The 21394-nt window shown below is 35.5% G+C and overlaps 1 protein-coding gene across 2 annotated transcripts in view; it reads left to right on the top strand.

Moving 5' to 3' along the window:
• Positions 1-417: 417 nt before the first annotated feature.
• The window catches only part of Top3beta (topoisomerase 3-beta), a 44372-nt gene continuing 23395 nt past the window's right edge, over positions 418-21394 (top strand). The window contains exons 1-9 of one of the 2 annotated variants that reach the window (XM_069824278.1): positions 418-803; positions 1853-1995; positions 3182-3379; positions 5610-5777; positions 8581-8709; positions 8859-8977; positions 15104-15304; positions 18408-18612; positions 20618-20800. In XM_069824278.1, coding sequence (XP_069680379.1) covers positions 713-803; positions 1853-1995; positions 3182-3379; positions 5610-5777; positions 8581-8709; positions 8859-8977; positions 15104-15304; positions 18408-18612; positions 20618-20800 — 1437 coding nt within the window. In that variant the 5' untranslated portion in view covers positions 418-712. Of the gene's footprint in view, positions 804-1075; positions 1094-1852; positions 1996-3181; positions 3380-5609; positions 5778-8580; positions 8710-8858; positions 8978-15103; positions 15305-18407; positions 18613-20617; positions 20801-21394 lie in introns of those variants that run through there. The other variant, XM_069824279.1, reaches the window with a different exon arrangement.

Genomic DNA, 21394 nt, shown 5'->3' with positions numbered 1-21394 from the left:
TTTATACAATTACCATACGTCCACTTGGGTACTCTGCATTTAAGCCGAAATATTTATTAATAGAATAATGTTATAACTGTTCACTTATTAACAGCAGTAAACGTAAGGATCACAAATTTAAAGTAATACAGCTACTTTCATAAACCTACAAATGAAAATAAATTTTGAAAATTAATATATCAATTTGAATCAACCGCCATCAACAATGTTTTTTTTTTTTTTTTTTTTTCACATTCAGCAATTTATTGATAAAGTTCCAAAACAAATATGTTTTCTGCCTTTTCGTATTTTAGTGTAAATTCAAATAACGATGCACAAATATAATCATCATCATCAACAATGACTGTCACTTTGCCAGTCTAGTTCTGTTGTACATTTGATAGATGGCAGGAATATTATTTTGTTTCCGTGTCAGCCAGCAGCCGGTGTCAATCTTAACCTCAAAATTTTTGGCTACTTGAGTGATAAGTGTGTCTTGTCATCATTATATTCAACTCGTTAATGATTCATCGGATAGTTTTCCTTGTTTTTAAATTTGAACCGACGTTCAGTTTAAAAACTTATTACAATTTTCAAGCTATTCAGTCAATGTGTAGGCCTACATGTTATTAGCTAAGTAGCAGTATGATCAATGTGTCTGTAGGCTGAATTTACATTGTAGTGAACGTAACATTTATTTTTAGAAATATAAGTTTATGATAATCATTTAACTATGAAGACTGCTCTTATGGTTGCGGAGAAGCCGTCATTGGCTGCCTCTTTGGCAAATATTTTGAGTAATGGAAAAAATTCATCGAAAAAAGGTAAACTTTATTTTATCCAGTGTCTCACATACGTAGGTACTGCATCTTAAATGGAAATGGGGCTTATTCAATAGAGGACTTTTTCAGTTATTAGTACACACCATTTCAAATGTGATGCTCATTTTGTCTTAAGGTAAAAAGGAGGAGAGGGGTACACTACAAGGTAACCCCTTTCCTTCCCCTCTCAGGACGAATGCATAATCAACATTTGAAATGCCAACTGCTTTCTTTGTGACTAACTATAAATTCAGATAATAAGCTGCTAAGAAAACCACATGCTTGTGATGATTGTAAGGTCGATTTTTTTCATTGAATGTCAACATGATTCTTATTAAATACATAGTCACTAGGACTATTACTGTGTTCTTTATTGGTCTAATGTTTAGTTCAATCTTTTCACTCCATTCCATTTTCTTTGGATCTGATAACTCATCTGCCTTTGGATACTTCCTTAGATGAATATAGCAAAAATTCATAAGCCTGCTGTATGTTGTTGGATATCTTTATCAGAACCTATGATATTGCAGTAATACCTTTACATTATCCTAGCCTCTAGAGTACAATTGAAACAAGTTCTAGTACAATATGCCTTCATGCATTTCAAAGATGTTCATGAGGATCAGGGAGATAGAATTTCTTGCTCTTGTAACCTTGACAGTACAGAGTCACGCCTTGGATGCTTAAAAATTAATCAGCATCAAGTTATAATAATCATTATAGCCATCAACCATTTAGAATTAGAATGTGGTTCATTCACTATGAATCTTAAGGTGGATATACTTGATCGCTCTCAATTGGATAGTGATAGAATCTTTGATCCAGCAGTCAATCTTATCTTTCTGTGATGCACCAATTTCCATTAATGAGGCTCTGGCGACCGAATTATGATGTTATTTAGGCCTACCATTCCAGTTCATGGCACTTATTAATCACTTGCATTTGAGCATACAAAATTGTCCCAAACCTTATGAATTACACCGTAGAATTTGTAGACTATATTATGAAGGATCCAACAATATGTTTGCTTACATTAATTTATTTTTTTTTAGGTTCGAATGGATCGTGCTCAATTCATGAATGGACAGGCCCATTTCGAGGTGAAACAATTCATTTTAGAATGACGTCAGTATGCGGTCATGTGATGAGCTTGGACTTCATTGGAAAATACAACAATTGGGACCGAGTTGATCCTGTATGTTTTTAGTAGGCTTATTTTATGTTATAGGCCTATTGCATCCATAATTAGTAGCTTTTAATCTAAAATTCTCCTATGTGAAAGCCCTATTTCTTTAACAAGAATGATAGGCCTGTGCTAACTTCTTTTTAACTGAATGTTTTTTTTTTTGTGTGTGTGTGTGCGTGCGTGCGTGTGCGTGCGCGCCTGTGCGTGTGCGCGCGCTTGTCTCTCTCTCTCTCTCTATCTATCTATCTTTATCTCTCTGTTGTTGTTGTTATCTAATGCCGGGCTTTGGCAATGAAGCCATTAGCATTCTTGCTCTCCAATATTTCTCTGTGGTGGATCCATCAGGTAGAACTTCACAGGTTTGTAGATGATCTTCAGTCATTTCTTCTTCTTTGTTGGATAGAGGGCAATTTGGATTTGTGTAAATTCCTATTTTATTCAAGTATTTGGCCAAATAATCTTTATCTCTCTTTGTCTCTGTGTTTAATAAGCAGTTCAGAACACGAACTTCTTTCGACGCATGCACCAGATGTGTACGGTATCAGAACTAGCCTAGTTCGGGAATTTACCTGGTTTGAAGTTTCTTGAACTCTTCTTTCACGGACTTTGGAGTTTCTTCTCATTTTAAAATTATATTCATCTTCCGAATTTAATTCTTGGTAAAATATATCGCTTTCACCTTCCAAATCACTCATGATGGACTATTTTTTTTTTTATTTTAACCTGCATTTGCATACTTTTTTCTGAAGGATATAACTATATTATCACAGTCTAGTATATACAGTCACGAAGCTCAATATGTAGTAAATATGCATCCATAGATAGCCTAGTTGCTAACCACTAGGATCGCTAATATCGCCTCATTACAGACAATGTGAAATAGTATCAGCACAGTCTATTGTTCCTAGCACCCTCACAACTCAAGCTTCGTGACTGTATTTACTAGACTATGATATTATGCTTACACATTATCTATACAAATTATCAGTTGTTGAGTTTATTAAGAATGATTTTATGTTGCATATAAGTGCGTATTTTTGTCATTTTTATAATTGCATATTTTCAATACTTTAAGACCTATATGACATATTTATAAAATTTGCATGATTTTTGTTTCCCTCGTGAATGCAAAAAGCAGGGACATTTCATGTTAACAAATCTGAGTACTGAAGTCTGTAATTTCTGTTTGAGCTAGGTGGAGTTGTTTTCATGCCCAACAGAGAAGAAAGAAGCTGTGCCCAAACTGCGAATGCCAGCATTCCTGGCACAGGAAGGCAAAGGATGTGATTACTTGATCCTGTGGTTGGATTGTGACAAAGAAGGAGAGAATATATGTTATGAGGTCATCAATGCTGTGCAGAACTCTATGCGTCGGAGTGTGCAAAGTCCAGATGTGAGTGAGTGTACATACATAGTCTGATGATAAGGCCCATAACACACTTGAAGAGTTTTCGCTAGTGAGAAATGTGTTGCGAGAAAGAGGTGAAGAGCCTTCCACACACTTGGCGAGTTCTCGCTATCACAGATCACACCTCGCTATGATCATCTATGCACTGCCTTCATGCAGAAAGCATTTATCTGATTATAGTAATGACTCGTTGGGGGAAATATTATACATTATGTATTTACGTATATTGTCGTATTTAAATATATAACCTGTAAGTATATTGTCATATTTCACAAAGTACGTACGAACGCTATGTTGAATTCTTAGTATTCAGATGATGAGGAAATGGAGTGACCTGAACATATTTTGTTCATGAAAAGAAGAAGTAGACCTAGAATTAAAGCCAGAAATATCTGAAAATCACATTGTATCTTACGAAAATAAGGGCGAGTTTTGGACACTGGTTTCGATTTGAATGATGATACATTTAGGCGTTATTTCAGATTCAATGGACCACAGTTTTTTTTTTGCCATTCATGATATGATAGAGAATTCTTTGCTATATTCTGATTAAAATTACGTAAACTGTTAAGACATAAAAAGGTATCCCCGTAACATGCCATGAAGATACTTGGGGGGCATGGAGGTAGAGCCCCATGCTTTCCATGACCTCGGCACTAGAATGAGGTGGTGTGGTCGGCACCACGCTCTACTGTTAAGACATATAGATGCATTATTTCAAATGTTTAATCAGTACTATTAAATCTCATCAAGATAAAATATAGCCCTATTTATTTTCAGATAATCTGATATTTGTCTCCAGATTTCTTCTTTAAGTTTCGTGTTTTTATAGTTTTCATCCCGCGTATCATATAAATAGGCCTACGGGTGATATTGTACAAGTTCGATAAGTTTCTGACTGCAATTATCAGCCATCTTTCCTCATTTTCAAATAAAAACAATACAATTCATCGCCACCTGTGATATCTTTTTCTACATTCAATCGTCATAAAGAGTATAAATGTCAAACATCTTAATGTGTCAAGAAAATTCGCTGAGCTACCAATTCCAGCGAGAAACATGCGCGAGGTTTTTGCCTTGAGCGAGAATCTCTTCCAGTGTGTGGACGTCCATTTGAATCCATGTTATCAATTTTTTTATTTTCTCGCAACACATTTCTCACTGGCGAAAACTCTGCAAGTGTGTTACGGGCCTAATAGGAAGCATGCATGGGTTTTAGCTTCCGTCAACTTTGGTTAAAATGAAGTTTCCCCTTCCCGCCAAGTCAAGTGACTTTATAACACATTTTCACTAATTGGAAAGTGTCTTTATTGTTTACTACATAATTCACATACAAAAGAAAAACGTCAAAATACATCTCTTTACATACATGCATTATTGTGTATTAATTATTGTTTTTACTATTAAATTTCCAACTTTTTTACTCTATTAATATTGGCTGACTAGTTTCGAAGTCTTGTTCTTCATTGTCCAAAGTCTAGTAGGGATCCCGTGCTTTCTTCTGGTTTCCTGTTGTGATGGGGTGTGTTCATGATTGTGTCGAAAAGTGTGTGTGTGTTTTGAAATTGAGTTGAATGTTCATGCTGTGATTTTTGCATTAGTCGAGATTAAAAAAAAAATCATTTAAAACAATTTTTAACGCAAAATGGGGGTTTTACAGTAGAGAGAACAACGTTAAATCGAATATAAAAATACATTAATCATATGTAATAATTATTGGTACCGTGAAATTTCAACGTTAAATGGAAGTCGCTTAAAATCGGGATTCTGCTGAACATTAATTGAATTTGTAGACTTTAATCCGAACTATCAGAAATTTTATCTTGCCTTACAGGAAATGTGCCATGATGTACGTAAAGAACAGCAGCACAAACAGACACCGACAACACTTATTTCTTTAAATCGCAGTCTAAATGCCAAATCTAGTCTTTAATGTGCAGTATTTGGCTTGGACTAAAGAACTTCAGACTCATTCTTTTTTTAAATTAATGTTTTTTTGTTCCATATGTTTGTAGAACAGAATGATTAAACATTAAGTTAGTAATTAAACAGTTGTATAATATTATTTTTTCAGTTGTCAAAATAATTCTGTTCCAATAAATTCTCTATTATTCGGACTTCTATTAGCTCAGACTCGATTTTCTCTCAAATTAGTGTGAATTACGAGATTCTACTCTACTTTATTAATGGACAGTATTTGACTCTGTCACTTCAGGTTGTGTTCAGAGCCCATTTTTCAGCTATTACTGAGAAAGACATCAAGGCAGCTTTAGCCAACCTGGGGAAACCAAATGAAAACGAAGCTCGGAGTGTGGATGCTCGTCAGGAGTTGGATCTTCGGATTGGTTGTGCCTTCACCAGATTTCAGACGAAGTTCTTCCAGGTTAGATAATAATAGATTAGCATTTGAAGTGATTTTCTTTTAATGTTGGCAAATAAGATGCTTCTAGTATACATACTTATGTATTTTCATATTTTATAAGCAATTAATTGAATGTTTATTGATTTTAATCTTCCACAAAAGATAACATAAACTTGAAATGCGAGATTTGTGCCATTATTTGGTGCATTTGCAATTTTTATTTATTTATCCATTCATTTATTCACTGCTTGATAGATTGATTGATTCATCAGTTGATTAAACCATTCATCGATTGATTGATTGATTGATTGATTGATTGATTCATTCATTCATTCATTCGTTCATTCATTCATTCATTCATTCATTCAGTCCTTTTTTTGTGTGTAAATACAACCTGAATAATTTCGTTGAAGATTATGGTTTTCCATGGCGAAATTGCTCGGAATGTTCAGGAGAATAAAGACTGGTTGTATACAAACTTCGCTAGCATTACAACTTAAATTTCCAGAATTTACCCAAGAGCTTTCAAATGTATGTGGGGTCTCACCAGTAGTGTAGATATGTTGTTGTTTTTGTTGTTATCAAATACTTGGCTCTGGCAATAAATCCATTAGCTCTCTCTCTATACTGTTTTCACTGTAAGAAAAGTCCTAATGTAAACACAAGCACGTGGCTGTCATACCCGTGATTGGCTCACAGTCGAAACATTCACACGACGCAGGAAAATATAGTCCGCATTTGGAAACTATCATCTTGTATTATTTGAAAATAAAAAATTGAATTGTAGTTGTTAAATACAATGAAACATGTAACTTCACTCATCTGTAAAACGATATGTAAAAGAAAGGCTACTTTTATATTTTGTTATGTACTATGAACGTGGATGAATACAAACAGTAATACCGAGGTAGTCTGTTCTTGTAACAAGCTGGCGTCACTTGAGCTCGTAGTTGTTCATGTAAGCACGTGATACTGAAGTATGGCTTCTGCATCCTCGGTGTTTGGTTATTAAACATAAGAGTGGAAACCCTCTCAAAAATGGAGAAAAATAAATAGTCTTAAATGTATATAATAAGTTATGTGAGTTTTAATTAGAGTAATTATAAAGTAAATGTTTCCTAAGCAAACGAATGCATAGTAGTGAGGTTAGGCCTACTTGATGAGTAACGGGAAATGTTTAACATGAAACAGAATATACAACAGTAGTCTGAGAATCTATGGCGCCAAACAGCGGCCAGTGAAGCCTCACTTCAGTCACGTGCTATTGTTTATATTAGGATTTTTCTTACAGGGAAAAGATTATAGTATCTCTCTGTGATTGTTCCATCAGGTAATGCTTCACAGGTTTGAAGATGTTCTTCAGCCATTTCCTCTTCTTTGTTGCACAGGGGACATTTTGGATTTGTATAGATATCTAATTTGTTTAGATGTTTCGCTAAATAATAATATTCTGTAATTAGTCTAAATTTTGCTACTGACATTTTATGGGGTGTTTGTGGATATTGAATGATTAATAAATATAATTTAATTTCTATAGATGGAATAAAAAAATGACGGGAAAGACAAATTATTCCATGTTCTCATGTAATGGTTGTTTTTGTATGTAGAGAGGATGCTTTGAGCTTCTTTTATTGCTGTTCTTAATACAAAGCATGCACTTACATATTGTAGATCGACCGGGCGGCATGCGACTGACACAACAGGAACATACAGCAAACTGTCTCCTCCACACTCAGCAGTCCAGTTCTTTCTCTCTGTAAGAGTGGTTGTGTGTTATTCTTGTGATTGTGTTATTGAAATGTTTGGATTTAGATTCAGGAGTGGTCTTTTGCTGCTGTTGCTGTGTGGAACATTAACAGTGGAAAATTTTGTTGCCGATCGTTTTTTTTTTTTTTACCTTTCTGCAATCACTCTTCTTCAGATAAGTCTCTGCCATGAAAATCCTTTGCTCTAATGTAAATGTCTGTGATGCCATGTGAGTAAGCTAAAACTAAACACTTCCCTAACACAATCAGAAGAATAACACGCAATCTAACATGTCAACACAACCACTCTTAAATCTGAACACTTTCCTAACACAATCAGAAGAATAACATGCAATCTAGCTCGTCAACACAACAACTCCTAACTCACTTAATAATCACTTCATTAATATAATCAGAAGAATAGCACTCAATCTAACATGTCAACACAACCACTCCTAAATCTAAACACTTCCCTAACACAATCAGAAGAATAACATGCAATCTAACATATCAATGCGACCACTCCTAAATCTAAACACTTTCCTAACACAATCAGAAGAATAACACGCAGCAGTCCACACCTGTGGAGTAACGATCAGTGTGTCTGGCCGCGAAACCAGGTGGCCCGGGTTCGAATCCCGGTCGGGGCAAGTTACCTGGTTGAGGTTTTTTCCAGGGTTTTCCGTCAACCCAATACGAGCAAATGCTGGGTAACTTTCGGTGCTGGACCCCGGACTCATTTCACTGGCATTATCACCTTCATTTCTTTCAGACGCTAAATAACCTAGGTGTTGATAAAACATTGTAAAATAACCCAATAAAATAAAAAATAAAACACGCAGTCTAAAATGTCAACAGAACCACTCCTAAATCTAAACACATCCCTAACACAATCAGAAGAATAACACGCAATCTAACATGTCAACACAACCACTCCTAAATCTAAACACTTCACTAACACAATCAGAAGAATAACACGCCATCTAATGTCAACATAACCACTCCTACAGAGAGACTGAACTATGTTACATGAATGCTTTTAGCAATTCTTTTCAGTTTTATGAATTTCTAATTTCTAGGGTAAATATGGTGATTTAGATGCATCACTTATCTCATACGGACCGTGCCAAACACCAACACTTGGGTTTTGTGTTCAAAGACATGATGAAATACAAACATTTAAGCCGGAACTGTATTGGGTTCTGCAGGTAAGCCCATATCAAAATAACATCTTTACCTTTTCATACTGATATTTCATTCAGACTTATTACAGTTACTTATATCTTCACAGATTTTTGTATGTTTTTAAATTGCTAATCTTGTTTAACATGTGTGTATATACCTGAATTTGTTTTAGCTTTCAGTTCAAACAAATGATGGAAGAGAAGTTACTCTTGATTGGGATAGGGTGCGTTCTTTTGAAAAGGATATTGCCACCATGTTTTTGCTGCAAGTGAAGGAATTCAAGGAAGCAGAGTAAGTCTGTTAATGAAATATAAACATCAAACGAAATAAAGTCATTATTGAAAGACTTATAATTGAAAGTAAAAGATATTCTTTTTATTTTCGAGGAATGGAAATTAATTGTAATCACAAAAATTTAACAGATCTAAAGTGTAATATGAATGACAATGTTGTTGTCGTGATGGCGGAAGCAGTAGCAAAAGTATTATTTTATTTTCTTTTAGATAACTTAAATAGCAGAGAACACATTGGAATATATGATAGGTTTGTTTTGTGCTTCAGTTCGATTCCCAATATTCCATTACTATGTCACTGTAGTCTTGTGATTTTACATCTTTTTGGTTGCATCTACACCAGGGCTGGGCAGCAAGAGCAGATTCTACTCTCTCACGGGGAGCCATATGATTTCTCTTCAACTCCTTTCTTCCCTGCTGAACACCGTGCAGTGTTGATTACGTGACTGATGAATATTAAGCATCCCTGTTTAGAGTCTGGATCTGCTCTTGATGCCCAGCCCTGATCTACACGGATGTATTTGCATTTAATGGAATAGTATCTATCTTTCATGCCAACATTATGTCTGGAGTCGTATTTTTAACTCATATTTACAGATCAAATAAATATACTGTGAACTCATTCAGCTACAGTAGCATGCAAATTAATCCGAATAACATAATTACTTATGCAGAAACACTCAAACGGGATATAAAAAGGATCTAAGACATACCTCAGTAATCTATGTGGCCTCCCTTGTTCCTAATAACAGCTCTGAGACGATTTGGCATGGATTCCACTAATTTCCCACAAATATTCTTCATTTCTTCATCGCAAAACCATACACCAATGAGGGCAGAAATCATCTTCTCCTTTGTAGAACAATCCATTTTTTGCATTCTTCTTTTGCAAATTGACCACAATTTCTCAATGGGGTTGATGTCGGGTGAGTTGCCTGGCCAGGGGAGTACCTGAATATTCTTCTTGTTGAAGAATTCTGTAGTTTTTCGAGACATATGGCATGGTGCCAGGTCTTGTTGGAACACACCTCTGCCATACGGAAATTATTTTTGCAGCTGGGGTACGATTCTAGTTTCCAATAAGTGAATATATTTGTCAGAATTCGTCATTCCCTTGATAGGTATTAATGCTCCACGCCCTTCATGTGTAAAACATTACTTTAGTGAGGTATTTGGGTGCTTGTTGGAGATGAGCGGCTGTTACTTTTTCGGATCCTTTTCGTACGTAAGAAACACGGTGGCCGTGGACCTCGAAATGAGACTCATCGGAAAAAAGTACATTCTTCCAGTCATTCACTGTCCAGTGTTGATGTAATTTTGCCCACATTAAGCATTTGTTGCACATAACAGGGGTTAGCAGTTGCTTCTTAATAGGCTTACGAGCCCTTCGTCCAGCTTCCAAAAGCCTACACCGCAAAGTTGTGACGTGAATATTCGCCCCAGTGGTAGCCATTAACTCGCGGGTTAAGTCGACAGCAGTTAGTCTAGGATTTAATTTACTTTTCCTGACAAGTAAACAATCGTCTGCAGGTGAAGTCTTCCTTTTCCGGCCACAGTTTCCTTTTTTCTGGGGTGTGATGGATCCAGTCTCCCTGTATCATTTTATGATAGAATTAACAGTAGCCAAACTGACGTGACATTCTGCAGCAATTTGCCTCTGTGTCATAGAAATGCTGTGCTAATGTTATAATTTTAGACCGTTTTCGTGGAATTGTATCCATTTGTGAAGACGACAGGCAAAATGTCACTATTATAAAAAAAATAATGACAGACCTTCAACAATGGAATTACACGTACTACATATGTCAATTAAAGCAGTATGAGCAGCTGTGAGGCCAACAATGACAGAAAATGTAAAACTATGTCATGTTCGGATTAATTTGCATGCTACTGTATCTGTCCAACTGTGATCAGCAAGATCTGATAGTGACAGATTACTGTGTAAAAAAACTCTGAACAGTAAAACTTATTCAAAGAGGAATTGCAAGGGACCGAAAACTTTTTCAAAATTGGAGAAGTTTCCACATCAAAGGAAACTGCTAAATCATATTAAGAACCTGTATAATAACATTATCATTATTATATTCCTTTGTTTGTGAGTGAACTTTGGTGATGCAGGTGAACGTAGGTAATGCCCTTTTGTTATTACTGCAGTATAATTATTACCACATAATCTCATTGATTTTGATTTATACATTCACTGTTATCTCCATCTTCAAGTGATATCAAGTGCCTTTGCTTCAGTAAAGTCTCATTTTATAAACCTATGGATTAACAATTGGTTCTCTTCTGAAAAGGAAAACTTTTACAGTCCGTACAAAAGAAACAAAATGACCTGGAAATATATAAAAACTTGTCCAGACATGTTCAAACATTTTTAACAAGAGCCAGAACAGGTCACATTGTCACACAATTGTACCTACACCGATTTCACCTTTTTGATAATTATACTTGTCTGTGGTGTAATAATCATAATGAAGATCTGGAACACATTCTTCTATACTGTCCATCCATAAACCACAAAAGAAGTAAATTAAAATCATCAGTACCAGTTGCAGAAGACACAGCCCTGCAGTATATATTGACTAGACCCAAACTCTAGCTACTAGCAACAGGCATCTATAATGAACACCGATCAAAATATCCCTCATTTCTCGTGAAAAACAACTGAATAGACTACAGTGGACTATAGTGGACTTTATGTTGTCAGCAAACAGCTGGATACATTAAGAAGATTGATTGATTGATTGATTGATTCCATTTGGCTGTTTCCTTGCAGTCACTCATTTATTATGTTATCTTTTTGTTTAAGGAAAAAATTTACAGGCCATACAAAAGAAACCAAATGACTTGGGAATGTACAAAAACTTGCACAGACATGTTCAAACATTTTTAACAAGAGCCAGAACAGTCACATTGTCACACAATTGTACCTACACCGATTTCACCTTTTTGATAATTCTACTTGTCTGTGGTGTAATAATCATGATGAAGATCTGGAACACATTCTTCTATACTGTCCATCCATAAACCACAAAAGAAGTAAATTAAAATCATCAGTACCAGTTGCAGAAGACACAGCTCTGCAGTATATATTGACTACACCCCAACTCTGGCTACTAGCAATAGGCATTTATAATGAACACCGATCAAAATATCTCTCATTTCTCATGAAAAACAAAACTGAATAGACTACAGTGGACTATAGTGGACTTTATGTTGTCAACAAACAGCTGGATACATTAAGAAGATTGATTGATTGATTGATTGATTCCATTTGGCTGTTTCCTTGCAGTCACTCGTTTATTATGTTATCTTCTTGTTTAACGAAAAATTTTACAGGCCATACAAAAGAAACCAAATGACTTGGAAATATATAAAAACTTGCCCAGACAAGTTCAAACATTTTTAACAAGCACCAGAACAGGTCACATTGTCACGCAATTGTACCTACACCGATTTTACCTTTTTGATAATCCTACTTGTCTGTGGTGTAATAATCATGATGATCTGGAACACATTCTTCTATACTGTCCATCCATAAACCACAAAAGAAGTAAATTAAAATCATCAGTATCAGTTGCAGAAGATACAGCCCTGCAGTATATATTGACTAGACCCAAACTCTTGACTACACCCCACCTCTGGCTACTAGCAACAGGCATCTATAATGAACACCGATCAAAATATCCCTCATTTCTCGTGAAAAACAACAACTGAATAGACTACAGTGGACTATAGTGGACTTTATGTTGTCAGCAAACAGCTGGATACATTAAGAAGATTGATTGATTGATTGCAGTTGGCTGTTTCCTTGCAGTCACTCGTTTATTATGTTATCTTCTTGTTTAAGGAAAAATTTTACAGTCCGTACAAAAGAAACCAAATGACCTGGAAATGTATAAAAACTTGCCCAGACATGTTCAAACATTTTTAACAAGAGCCAGAACAGGTCACATTGGCACACAGTTGTACCTACACCGATTTCACCTTTCTGATACTCCTACTTGTCTGTGGTGTAATAATCATAATGAAGATCTGGAACACATTCTTCTATATTGTCCACCCATAAACCACGAAAGAAGTAAATTAAAATCATCAGTACCAGTTGCAGAAGACACAGCCCTGCAGTATATATTGACTACATCCCCAAATCTGGCTACTAGCAACAGGCATCTGTAATGAACACCGATCAAAATATCCCTCATTTCTCATGAAAAACAAAAACTAACTTTGTTGTCAGCAAACAGCTGGATACATTAAGAAGATTGATTGATTCTATGTGGCTGTTTCCTTGCAGTCACTCGTTTATTATGTTATCTTAGTGTTTAACCCAGATAAGCCCAAAAAATGTTTTGTGATAAAAATACAGTAGCACATTAGTTACTCTCAAAAATCGGTTAAATGATGTTGAAATAAACTGAAACAAGGAACGTATATTTTCTAAAGCTAACAAATACTACCAACATTATCGCACAACTTATAAAATGTCCCTAACACCAACAATGACATAATATCCGAAGGCACTGCAACTGTCCTTAAAAAAGGACGGTGGGAAAATCTGGGTTAAGGGGTTAGGTATAGCTTACATCTGTAAAATTTTTGGAAATATTCAACATTTTTTTCCTCCATTACTGTGTCTTGTACAATAATGAAAATTGGTATGTGTAAAACACTGTCCTTTTGCTATATGGAAAAAAAAATATATTTTTACGATTTAAAAAAAACATTTATATTTCTTTTTTCATAATTCAAAATGGTGACAGTTCACTGTGCAGTGATGAAGCGTTTCCCTCGTAACTCATAAACTTGTTAACTTTTTCATGTACTCTCTTTTTTATTTTATTGCTGAAACTCATGTTTACAATATCATGCTATATCATGCTCTTTCAAATACATTCCTTAATAAATAATATTTTTTTTTTATTTTGTGTTAGAAGAAAATACTGATATTTGACCATTTTTAAAAATGAATTTATTTTTATCAGACTATCTGTCAAAGGTAGAGAAGTGATCTTGCATCATATTGTAGATATGACATGTATAAACACACACAAAAAATTTCATCACAGAATGTTGGATACTTTTTGAGTTATGAGGGAAACGGTTATCACTGCATAGTGAATTTTGAATTTTGAAAAAGAAAATATATAAATAATTTTTTTTTTATCTTAAAAATATGTTTATCATATAGCAGAAGGGCAATGTTTTACATATACTAATTTTCATTATTGAACACCTCAAAATCTGTGTGTCAGTGGCTGACCATGACAATATCTTTGAAAAATATTGGAGTGCAAGAGGTCAAATGACTTTATTGTCAAATGCCTGGCATTAGAAAAACAAAAACAACAACATTTTTATTATTGTACAAGATACAGTAATGGAGGAAAAAAATGTTGAATATTTTCAAAATTTTACTCCTTTAAACTGTACCTAATCCCTTAAGCGTGTCATAAATTTCCATTTTGCCACATTTGAACCACGTCATTATTTCCCGCACCATATTTCTGACTTCAGTTTTTTCAACATTGTCACATAGGATTTCGCCATGATGTATGGCAGAGGTTTAGTATATTGTTTTAGCAGTAATAACTTTTTACACGAATTATCAGCATAGCCAATGATGTTTACTTAACTAGCGATTTGCAGTTTTTCACTGTACCAGCCTGTTTTCTATTCCTATTTTACAATTTTCTGAGAAAACTCGTGGCAAATAAGTACCCTTATTTCGTTGCAATAATACTCTACTTTGTTCAAGTTTTGCTTGGTATGAAATTATTTATCCGAATAATAACTTAATGACTGGAATTAATTACCAAACTAAGTGAACAGTACATATTTTTTATGCATTATAGAAGTAGTTTGTGATAGATTCCTGAATTTCTTCTGTTTCCGCATCAGGTAGATTCCACATTATACGAAATAAATAACACCTATTCTATCTGCTGGGACTAAAAAAGTGTTCACATTAGAGAAGTTTCTGCCTTATTCATATTCCGCCTTGTACAAATTTTGCTGTACATTTCATTAGCAATGGGAGAAGTCTAATCCAGAGTTTTGTAGAATAAGCCAATATCGTTCTCCTCTCCTTTAAAGTGATATTGCATCCTTCTTTCACCAGAGTTGTATCAGTGACAGCAAAGGAGAAGACAAAGCAGCGCCCACAGGCTTTGAACACAGTAGAACTTATGCGAGTGGCCAGCTCAGGGCTGAATATGGGCCCGCATCATGCCATGCAGATAGCTGAGCGCCTCTACACCCAGGGCTACATCAGCTACCCCCGAACTGAGACCACACACTATCCAGAGAACTTCGACTTGATGTGAGTAATGATTACTTGTGCAATTTTTTCCGAATTGGACAAGTTTCCACATCAAAGGAAACTACTCATATCTTAAGTAGGGTAGATGAGGGTAATTGTAAACAGGGGGTAATTGTAAATAAATGCTGTGAGAAATACAAAACTGTCAATATAAAAATTTTAATTCGGGGGAATATTTAAATTAACATGTTGGCTAACCTACAAAGCAGTTTGACGCCAAATAGGAGTATCTGCTTAGTTGTGAACGAATGTTTTGTAAGAGTCTAAAAAAAGTAGAGAAAGAATTTCGCTTCACCTTCATTTTTGGCATTGTAAGTAAACGTACAGTGCTATTTTTTAAGAGTATGTTGTTTCCATGAGTAATGTATAGTAGTTAACATTTATTACAAAGGTTTTGAGATCTCCCATAACCTCAGTTGATTAAGTTATGACGTGTTTACATTTGCATCATAGTTTTAATTGCTTGGGGGTAATTGTAAACATGTTTTACTATGGTTACATTTCGTACTTTTCAGTAGTCAAAGAGACCCACACCCAACTACACTGTAGATGATTTAGAGAGGGTTGTCACAGATGTGAAAAATAGTAACTACAGTTATCGTGAAGCTCAGAAGAGGTACTGAGTTCCTATAAATAAACAAAAAATGTTCAGTGTCTGATAGCCCATGCGAAAATTGGTGTTTACAATTCCCCCCCCCCCCTCAAAGAGGTAATGTAAACTGGTAATTAAAAGATGAAAAAATGTCAACCTTATTATTTTAAACCCATTTTCAGGGAAAAGAAAGATCTAAAAATAACACAATGTTTCCTTGTCATGCTTACTGTTAGTGAGGGTTGTGTAATGTTGAAATATATTTGAAATCAGTGAAAAGTGTTTGCAATTACCCTGGTCTACCCTAAATCATATTAAGAACCTGTATAATAAAATTATCACTATTATATTCCTTTGTTTGTGACATGCTGTTGTAGAAGCATCCTCCAAAGAAAGAAAAAAAAAACTAATTACAATTTTTATCAATTTAATATTAATATGTGCAATGAAATATTAAAGTCAATAAGGTGTGGCCAGTTAGCTTTAGCTTTGTGGTAATGTGTCTTGCCTCCAGACTAGCCTGAGTTCGATCCCTGGCAGGGTCAGAATTTTGCATGTAAAATTTCTATCTCGGACTAGGAGATATGGTGGTGCACCACCTTCTAATCACTAAATTTGTGCACCAATGTGCCTGGTTTAAATCCCAAATCTCTTCGCTGTGCATATAAAGAGAAGGCATATATCACTGTTGTTAGTGAATTATCTGTTGGACAGAGACATTAAGCCAGTCAGTTACTTGGTGCTATTTGACAGGAGTAGGCTATGTGCCGGCACTGGGTTTCCTCTTCTCCCTTCCTTATCTTCATCATCATCACTCATTCCATACACTACACTTACACATACAGTCACCCTAGTACACGACATAACTCTCCACAGATACATATCATGGACAGCATGGCCTGCCAAAGTGGTGTGCAACTAGAAAATGAGTAAGAGTCCTGTCATCTATCTGCAATATGCGGAACCCGAATCACACAGAAATGAAATGGGGTAGGCATTAGATACATACATATTAAAGTCAGTAATTACATGCTCCCCTACCTCTATTCATCATCACTTTCATCGTCATCACTAGTGGGAGAATCATTGTCGTCATCTCCATCATCCCATAGAGCATCAGCCTCAGTTCCGTCAAGTGAATTCGTGATACCATGAAGCAGTACCAATCTTATTTCGAATAATGCGTGCACTCCAGTTTTTCTTTGCTAAATTCCGGAAAAAATATGCGCGAAATATTTGCGTATATACATATATAAGTGTTCTGCCCATGGACAGGTCTTTCACTGCAAACTCAGCATTCTTGAATCTTTCCTATTTTCTGCCTTCCTCATAGTCTCTGCATATGATCCACATATCCTAATGTCGTCTATCATCTGATATCTTCTTCTGTCCTGAACTCTTCTCCCATTCACCATTCCTTTCAGTGCATTCTTCAGTAGGAAATTTCTTCTCAATTCCTTTTTCTCTTTCTGATCAGTTTCAGCATCATTCTTTCTTCACCCACTCTTTCCAACATAACTTCATTTCTTATTCTGTTTGTCCATTTCACACGCTCCATTCTTCTCCATATCCACATTTCAAATGCTTCTATTCGTTTCTCTTCATTTCGTCGTAATGTCCATGTTTCTGCCCCATACAATGCCACACTCCACATAAAGCAATTCACTAGTCTCTTCCTTAGTTCTTTTTCGAGAGGTTCAGCAGAAGATGTTCCTTTTTCTGTTAAAGCTTCCTTTGCCATTGCTATTCTCCTTTTGACTTCCTGACAGCAGCTCGTGTTACTGCTCTGCTTATAGTACACCCCAAGTATTTGAAGCTGTCCACTTGCTGTACTGCCTCATTTAGAATTCGCAAGTTTACCTTCTTTATTTTTCTTGCGACAGCCATGGTTTTCGTCTTGTTTGCATTTATCTTCAGCCCATACTGTTCACAGCTGTTATTTAGCTCCAGTAGCATATCCCTTAGTATCGTCTCTTCTTCTGCTGACAATGCCATATCATTAGCAAATTTTATTCACTACTCGTGTATATACTGTATTCTTATACCCTGACAGATATTTATATTTGCTATTGTTTTTGTTATAAAGCCATTACAAGAACGCTAATTGACTTTAATGATAACCAGTAGTACTATTCTCGTAAAGTTGGTGGCAGCTCTTCTGTTTGAGACTATGTTATGGAAAATTAAAAAAGTAAATTGTATTATCACTTACACTCTGCCAACGTTAAGTATATTCAACAGATGCCTTAAATTGTTTGTTCTTATCACGTCAAATACAAAAATATATAGAAACAATATGAAGTATTATTGGCACATACAGTTGCCAACACTGCTCGCAACTGCTGCGAAAGTTTAAACAAATCCATTATAAAAATAGTGTGGTTAAAATCCTGAGAACTCTGTTCGCACATTGTTACTTTTAAACTGCGTGCGATATGAAAAAGTTGCAAAAGTACGCGAATTGCACAGTAGCAACATGTGAGCATATCTTTATATGGTTGTTTACAACAGGGGTGTGTTGAAGCAGCAACAGCACAGCTCAGACTGGGGGGCTGAAGTAAGGGACATCATAGCCGAGGGAATCAACAAGCCGAGGAAAGGCCATGATGCAGGGGACCATCCGCCCATCACTCCCATGAAGTTGGCCAGCCGCAACGAGCTTGATGGAGATGCTTGGAAGCTGTATGACTACATCACTCGCCATTTTATTGCCACTGTAAGTTCTGTCTTTGTGCAGTTATTTACCAAGAGTCAAATACAGAACTGAAGGCAGATGGATCTATGGTTTGTTATGACTAATAAAAGAATAAAATGCTTTTCTGAATTCACTCTTGGATTATGACTGTGAATAATGAACATTCCTTTTAGTCAGAGATGACATTCAGTCTGGTTCCTGAAGCTCCAATGAGAGCCACATTTTTCTTAATGGAAGCAATAGTGTTATTCAGATGGTATGCAGTGGTTCACCCAAACCAATTGTTAAAATTTCACAGGTTTGCGGGACTATAGTTTGACAACTTCAAGTGAAACTCCGTAAAACACGCCAACTTCTGGAATCTCTCTCTTTCTTTCTTCTCTCTCCCTCGCTCCTCGTCATTCAGTCACCAATCACCATGTAAATATCTGAGAGGGTGTGTGTGGGCATCGCGACCAATAGAAGAACCACTCTCCAGTATTACCACAATAACGGATTCTTCATTTTTGCCTCGACTGTCGGCTAGGAAGGTTCCATTATGCTAGCATTGCAGGCAACTAGTCAACCTTTTAATGCTTTTGTTAGCAGGTTTGACAAACTGTGAGTGGACCTGCAAGTACATAGCATAGTGCTCTCTCCCTTCCCCCCGTGCTTTCTCACTTGCTCCTCCCCAAGACAGCCAGCGCTCACGTAGTAACTCGGTCAGGGTTTCAGTTCGATTTGTCAATCTATAGTTGTTAAAATGTCTCCCTTGAAATATTGCTTACAAATTTTCTGAGTTATTACTGGAACAACAGCATATTCTTTATCTTCTTCTTCTTCTTCTTCTTATTATTATTATTATTATTAATATTAATATTAATATTAATATTAATATTAATCATTATTAATCGTTTTTGTACCCCCATACACACACTGTGTGTGTGTGTGTGGGTGCTTTTTTTTTTTCAGACCACCCATTTCAGCCTTTTTTCTCAAAAACTATACGACACTGATACGAAATATTTATTTTCAGTCAATGACTTTACTTTCTATATATGTGAGGTGCAAGTCCTTACAGTACATAATTTTAATATTGTATGAACGTTTTCGTTGGTTTCATACCAACATTATCAGATACAACATTTTTTATACAGCAATATCATCTCTAGTAAGTACATATATCTCTATAACCAAAATACAATATATATTAATGAGCATACAACATTAATATATATTGTATTTTGGTTGTAGAGACATATGTACTTACTAGAGATGATATTGCTGTATAAAAAAAAATGTTGTGTCTGATGATGTTGGTATGAAACCGACAAAAACGTTCATACAATATTAAAATTATGTAATGTAAGGACTTGCACCTCACATATATAGAAAGTAAAGTCATTGACTGAAAATAAATATTTCGTATTATATCATAGACTTTTCTGAAAATTAATCAAAGTGAATTGCAAAATATATGACACTGGTTGTTCATAAAAAAATTTGATAACCAAAACCTATGTAAAGAATCAATTGGTGGTAGTACCATTTCCCGTAAGTAGGGGTACCTGTGGTCAACCTCGAAATTTCAAATGAGAACATGGGTCATTGAAGGTGACATTGGAAACTACTTTTAAAAAGAAACAACTTTTACTGAAACTTTTTTCTTCTAATTTTTGTTGTTTACTCACAAAGCAACAAAAATGGTAACTTCTGACAAATGCTGTGTGTTATACACAGTGCTTTTTTTTTCTGGCAGAACACAGTGTTCTGGCTTTTTTTTGTTGTATTTTTCACCATGAAACCAGGATATGTGTTAATAATTCATTTTTCTTTGAACTCTGCATAGGTCTTGAAAGTCTTAAAGTTTGGCGAAAAGGAAGTTAAAAATGACAAAATTGCCGTGCACTGGATAGTAACCATTTCCCAGCCATTATAATATATTTTACACAGAGTTCCACCACCTTTAGTTGTGATTTGATTTCTGCTTTAACCTACTGGTCCAGTCACTTACAAGATTTTGTGATTATTGTTGCCTTGTTCTTAGGTGTCTCGAGACTGCAAGTATCTCAGCACGAAGGTGACGTTTCAAGTTGGTACTGAGTTGTTCAGCTGCACGGGAAAGACATTGTTGGATCCTGGCTACACCACCATCATGCACTGGCAAGCATTTGGCAAGAACGAGACTGTACCCACTTTCACCGAGGGGGAGATGGCCAACATACAGGATGTGAGTTTTGACATAGCTACTGTAGTCAAATGGTTTAGTAAAAATAAAATTCTTTCTGGTCCTTATAAATATATATTATTATAAAGCTTCATTCTCATGTTCTAAAAGTTATTCTATTAGAGACCCTGAAGTGTCTTATGTTAAAAAAAAAATGTACAGTAAAACTTCTTTTATATATTTCACATTTATACGTTTTTCACACTTGTTCCTTTTTTCTCCTGAGTCCTGACGTAAGTCCTATACTTTCCATGCTAATTTACTTGACATATACGTTTTTTGTTTATTTGTTTTTTATTTTCGTTTTTTTTATATGTATACTCCTGGAGGTCATTTATATGTTCTAAATCAACGTTTCTCGAAATTTGATTTGCCGTGAAAATTAAGAACGCGAAAATATAGTACGTGTTCATTGTGAACACTTTGAAAGTCGTGGAAACTGGAAGCTGCCTATGCTTCTCCCTACACTTGCCAGCTTCAGTAAACCAGTTATATACAAGTGGGACAGTCCATTCGAAGAGGGGAAAGAAGTATGTGAGCGAATTTCTACCTCATGGCTTGTTGTGCAGAGGAAAGAAATGAAACATTTTAAATGTT

This window comes from Periplaneta americana, chromosome 4 (genome assembly GCF_040183065.1).
Source record: "Periplaneta americana isolate PAMFEO1 chromosome 4, P.americana_PAMFEO1_priV1, whole genome shotgun sequence".
In the NCBI taxonomy this organism is placed as follows: Eukaryota; Metazoa; Arthropoda; class Insecta; order Blattodea; family Blattidae; genus Periplaneta; species Periplaneta americana.
The sequence above is the reverse complement of the archived record's forward strand: the minus strand, read 5'-3'. Positions and strand labels throughout refer to the sequence as shown.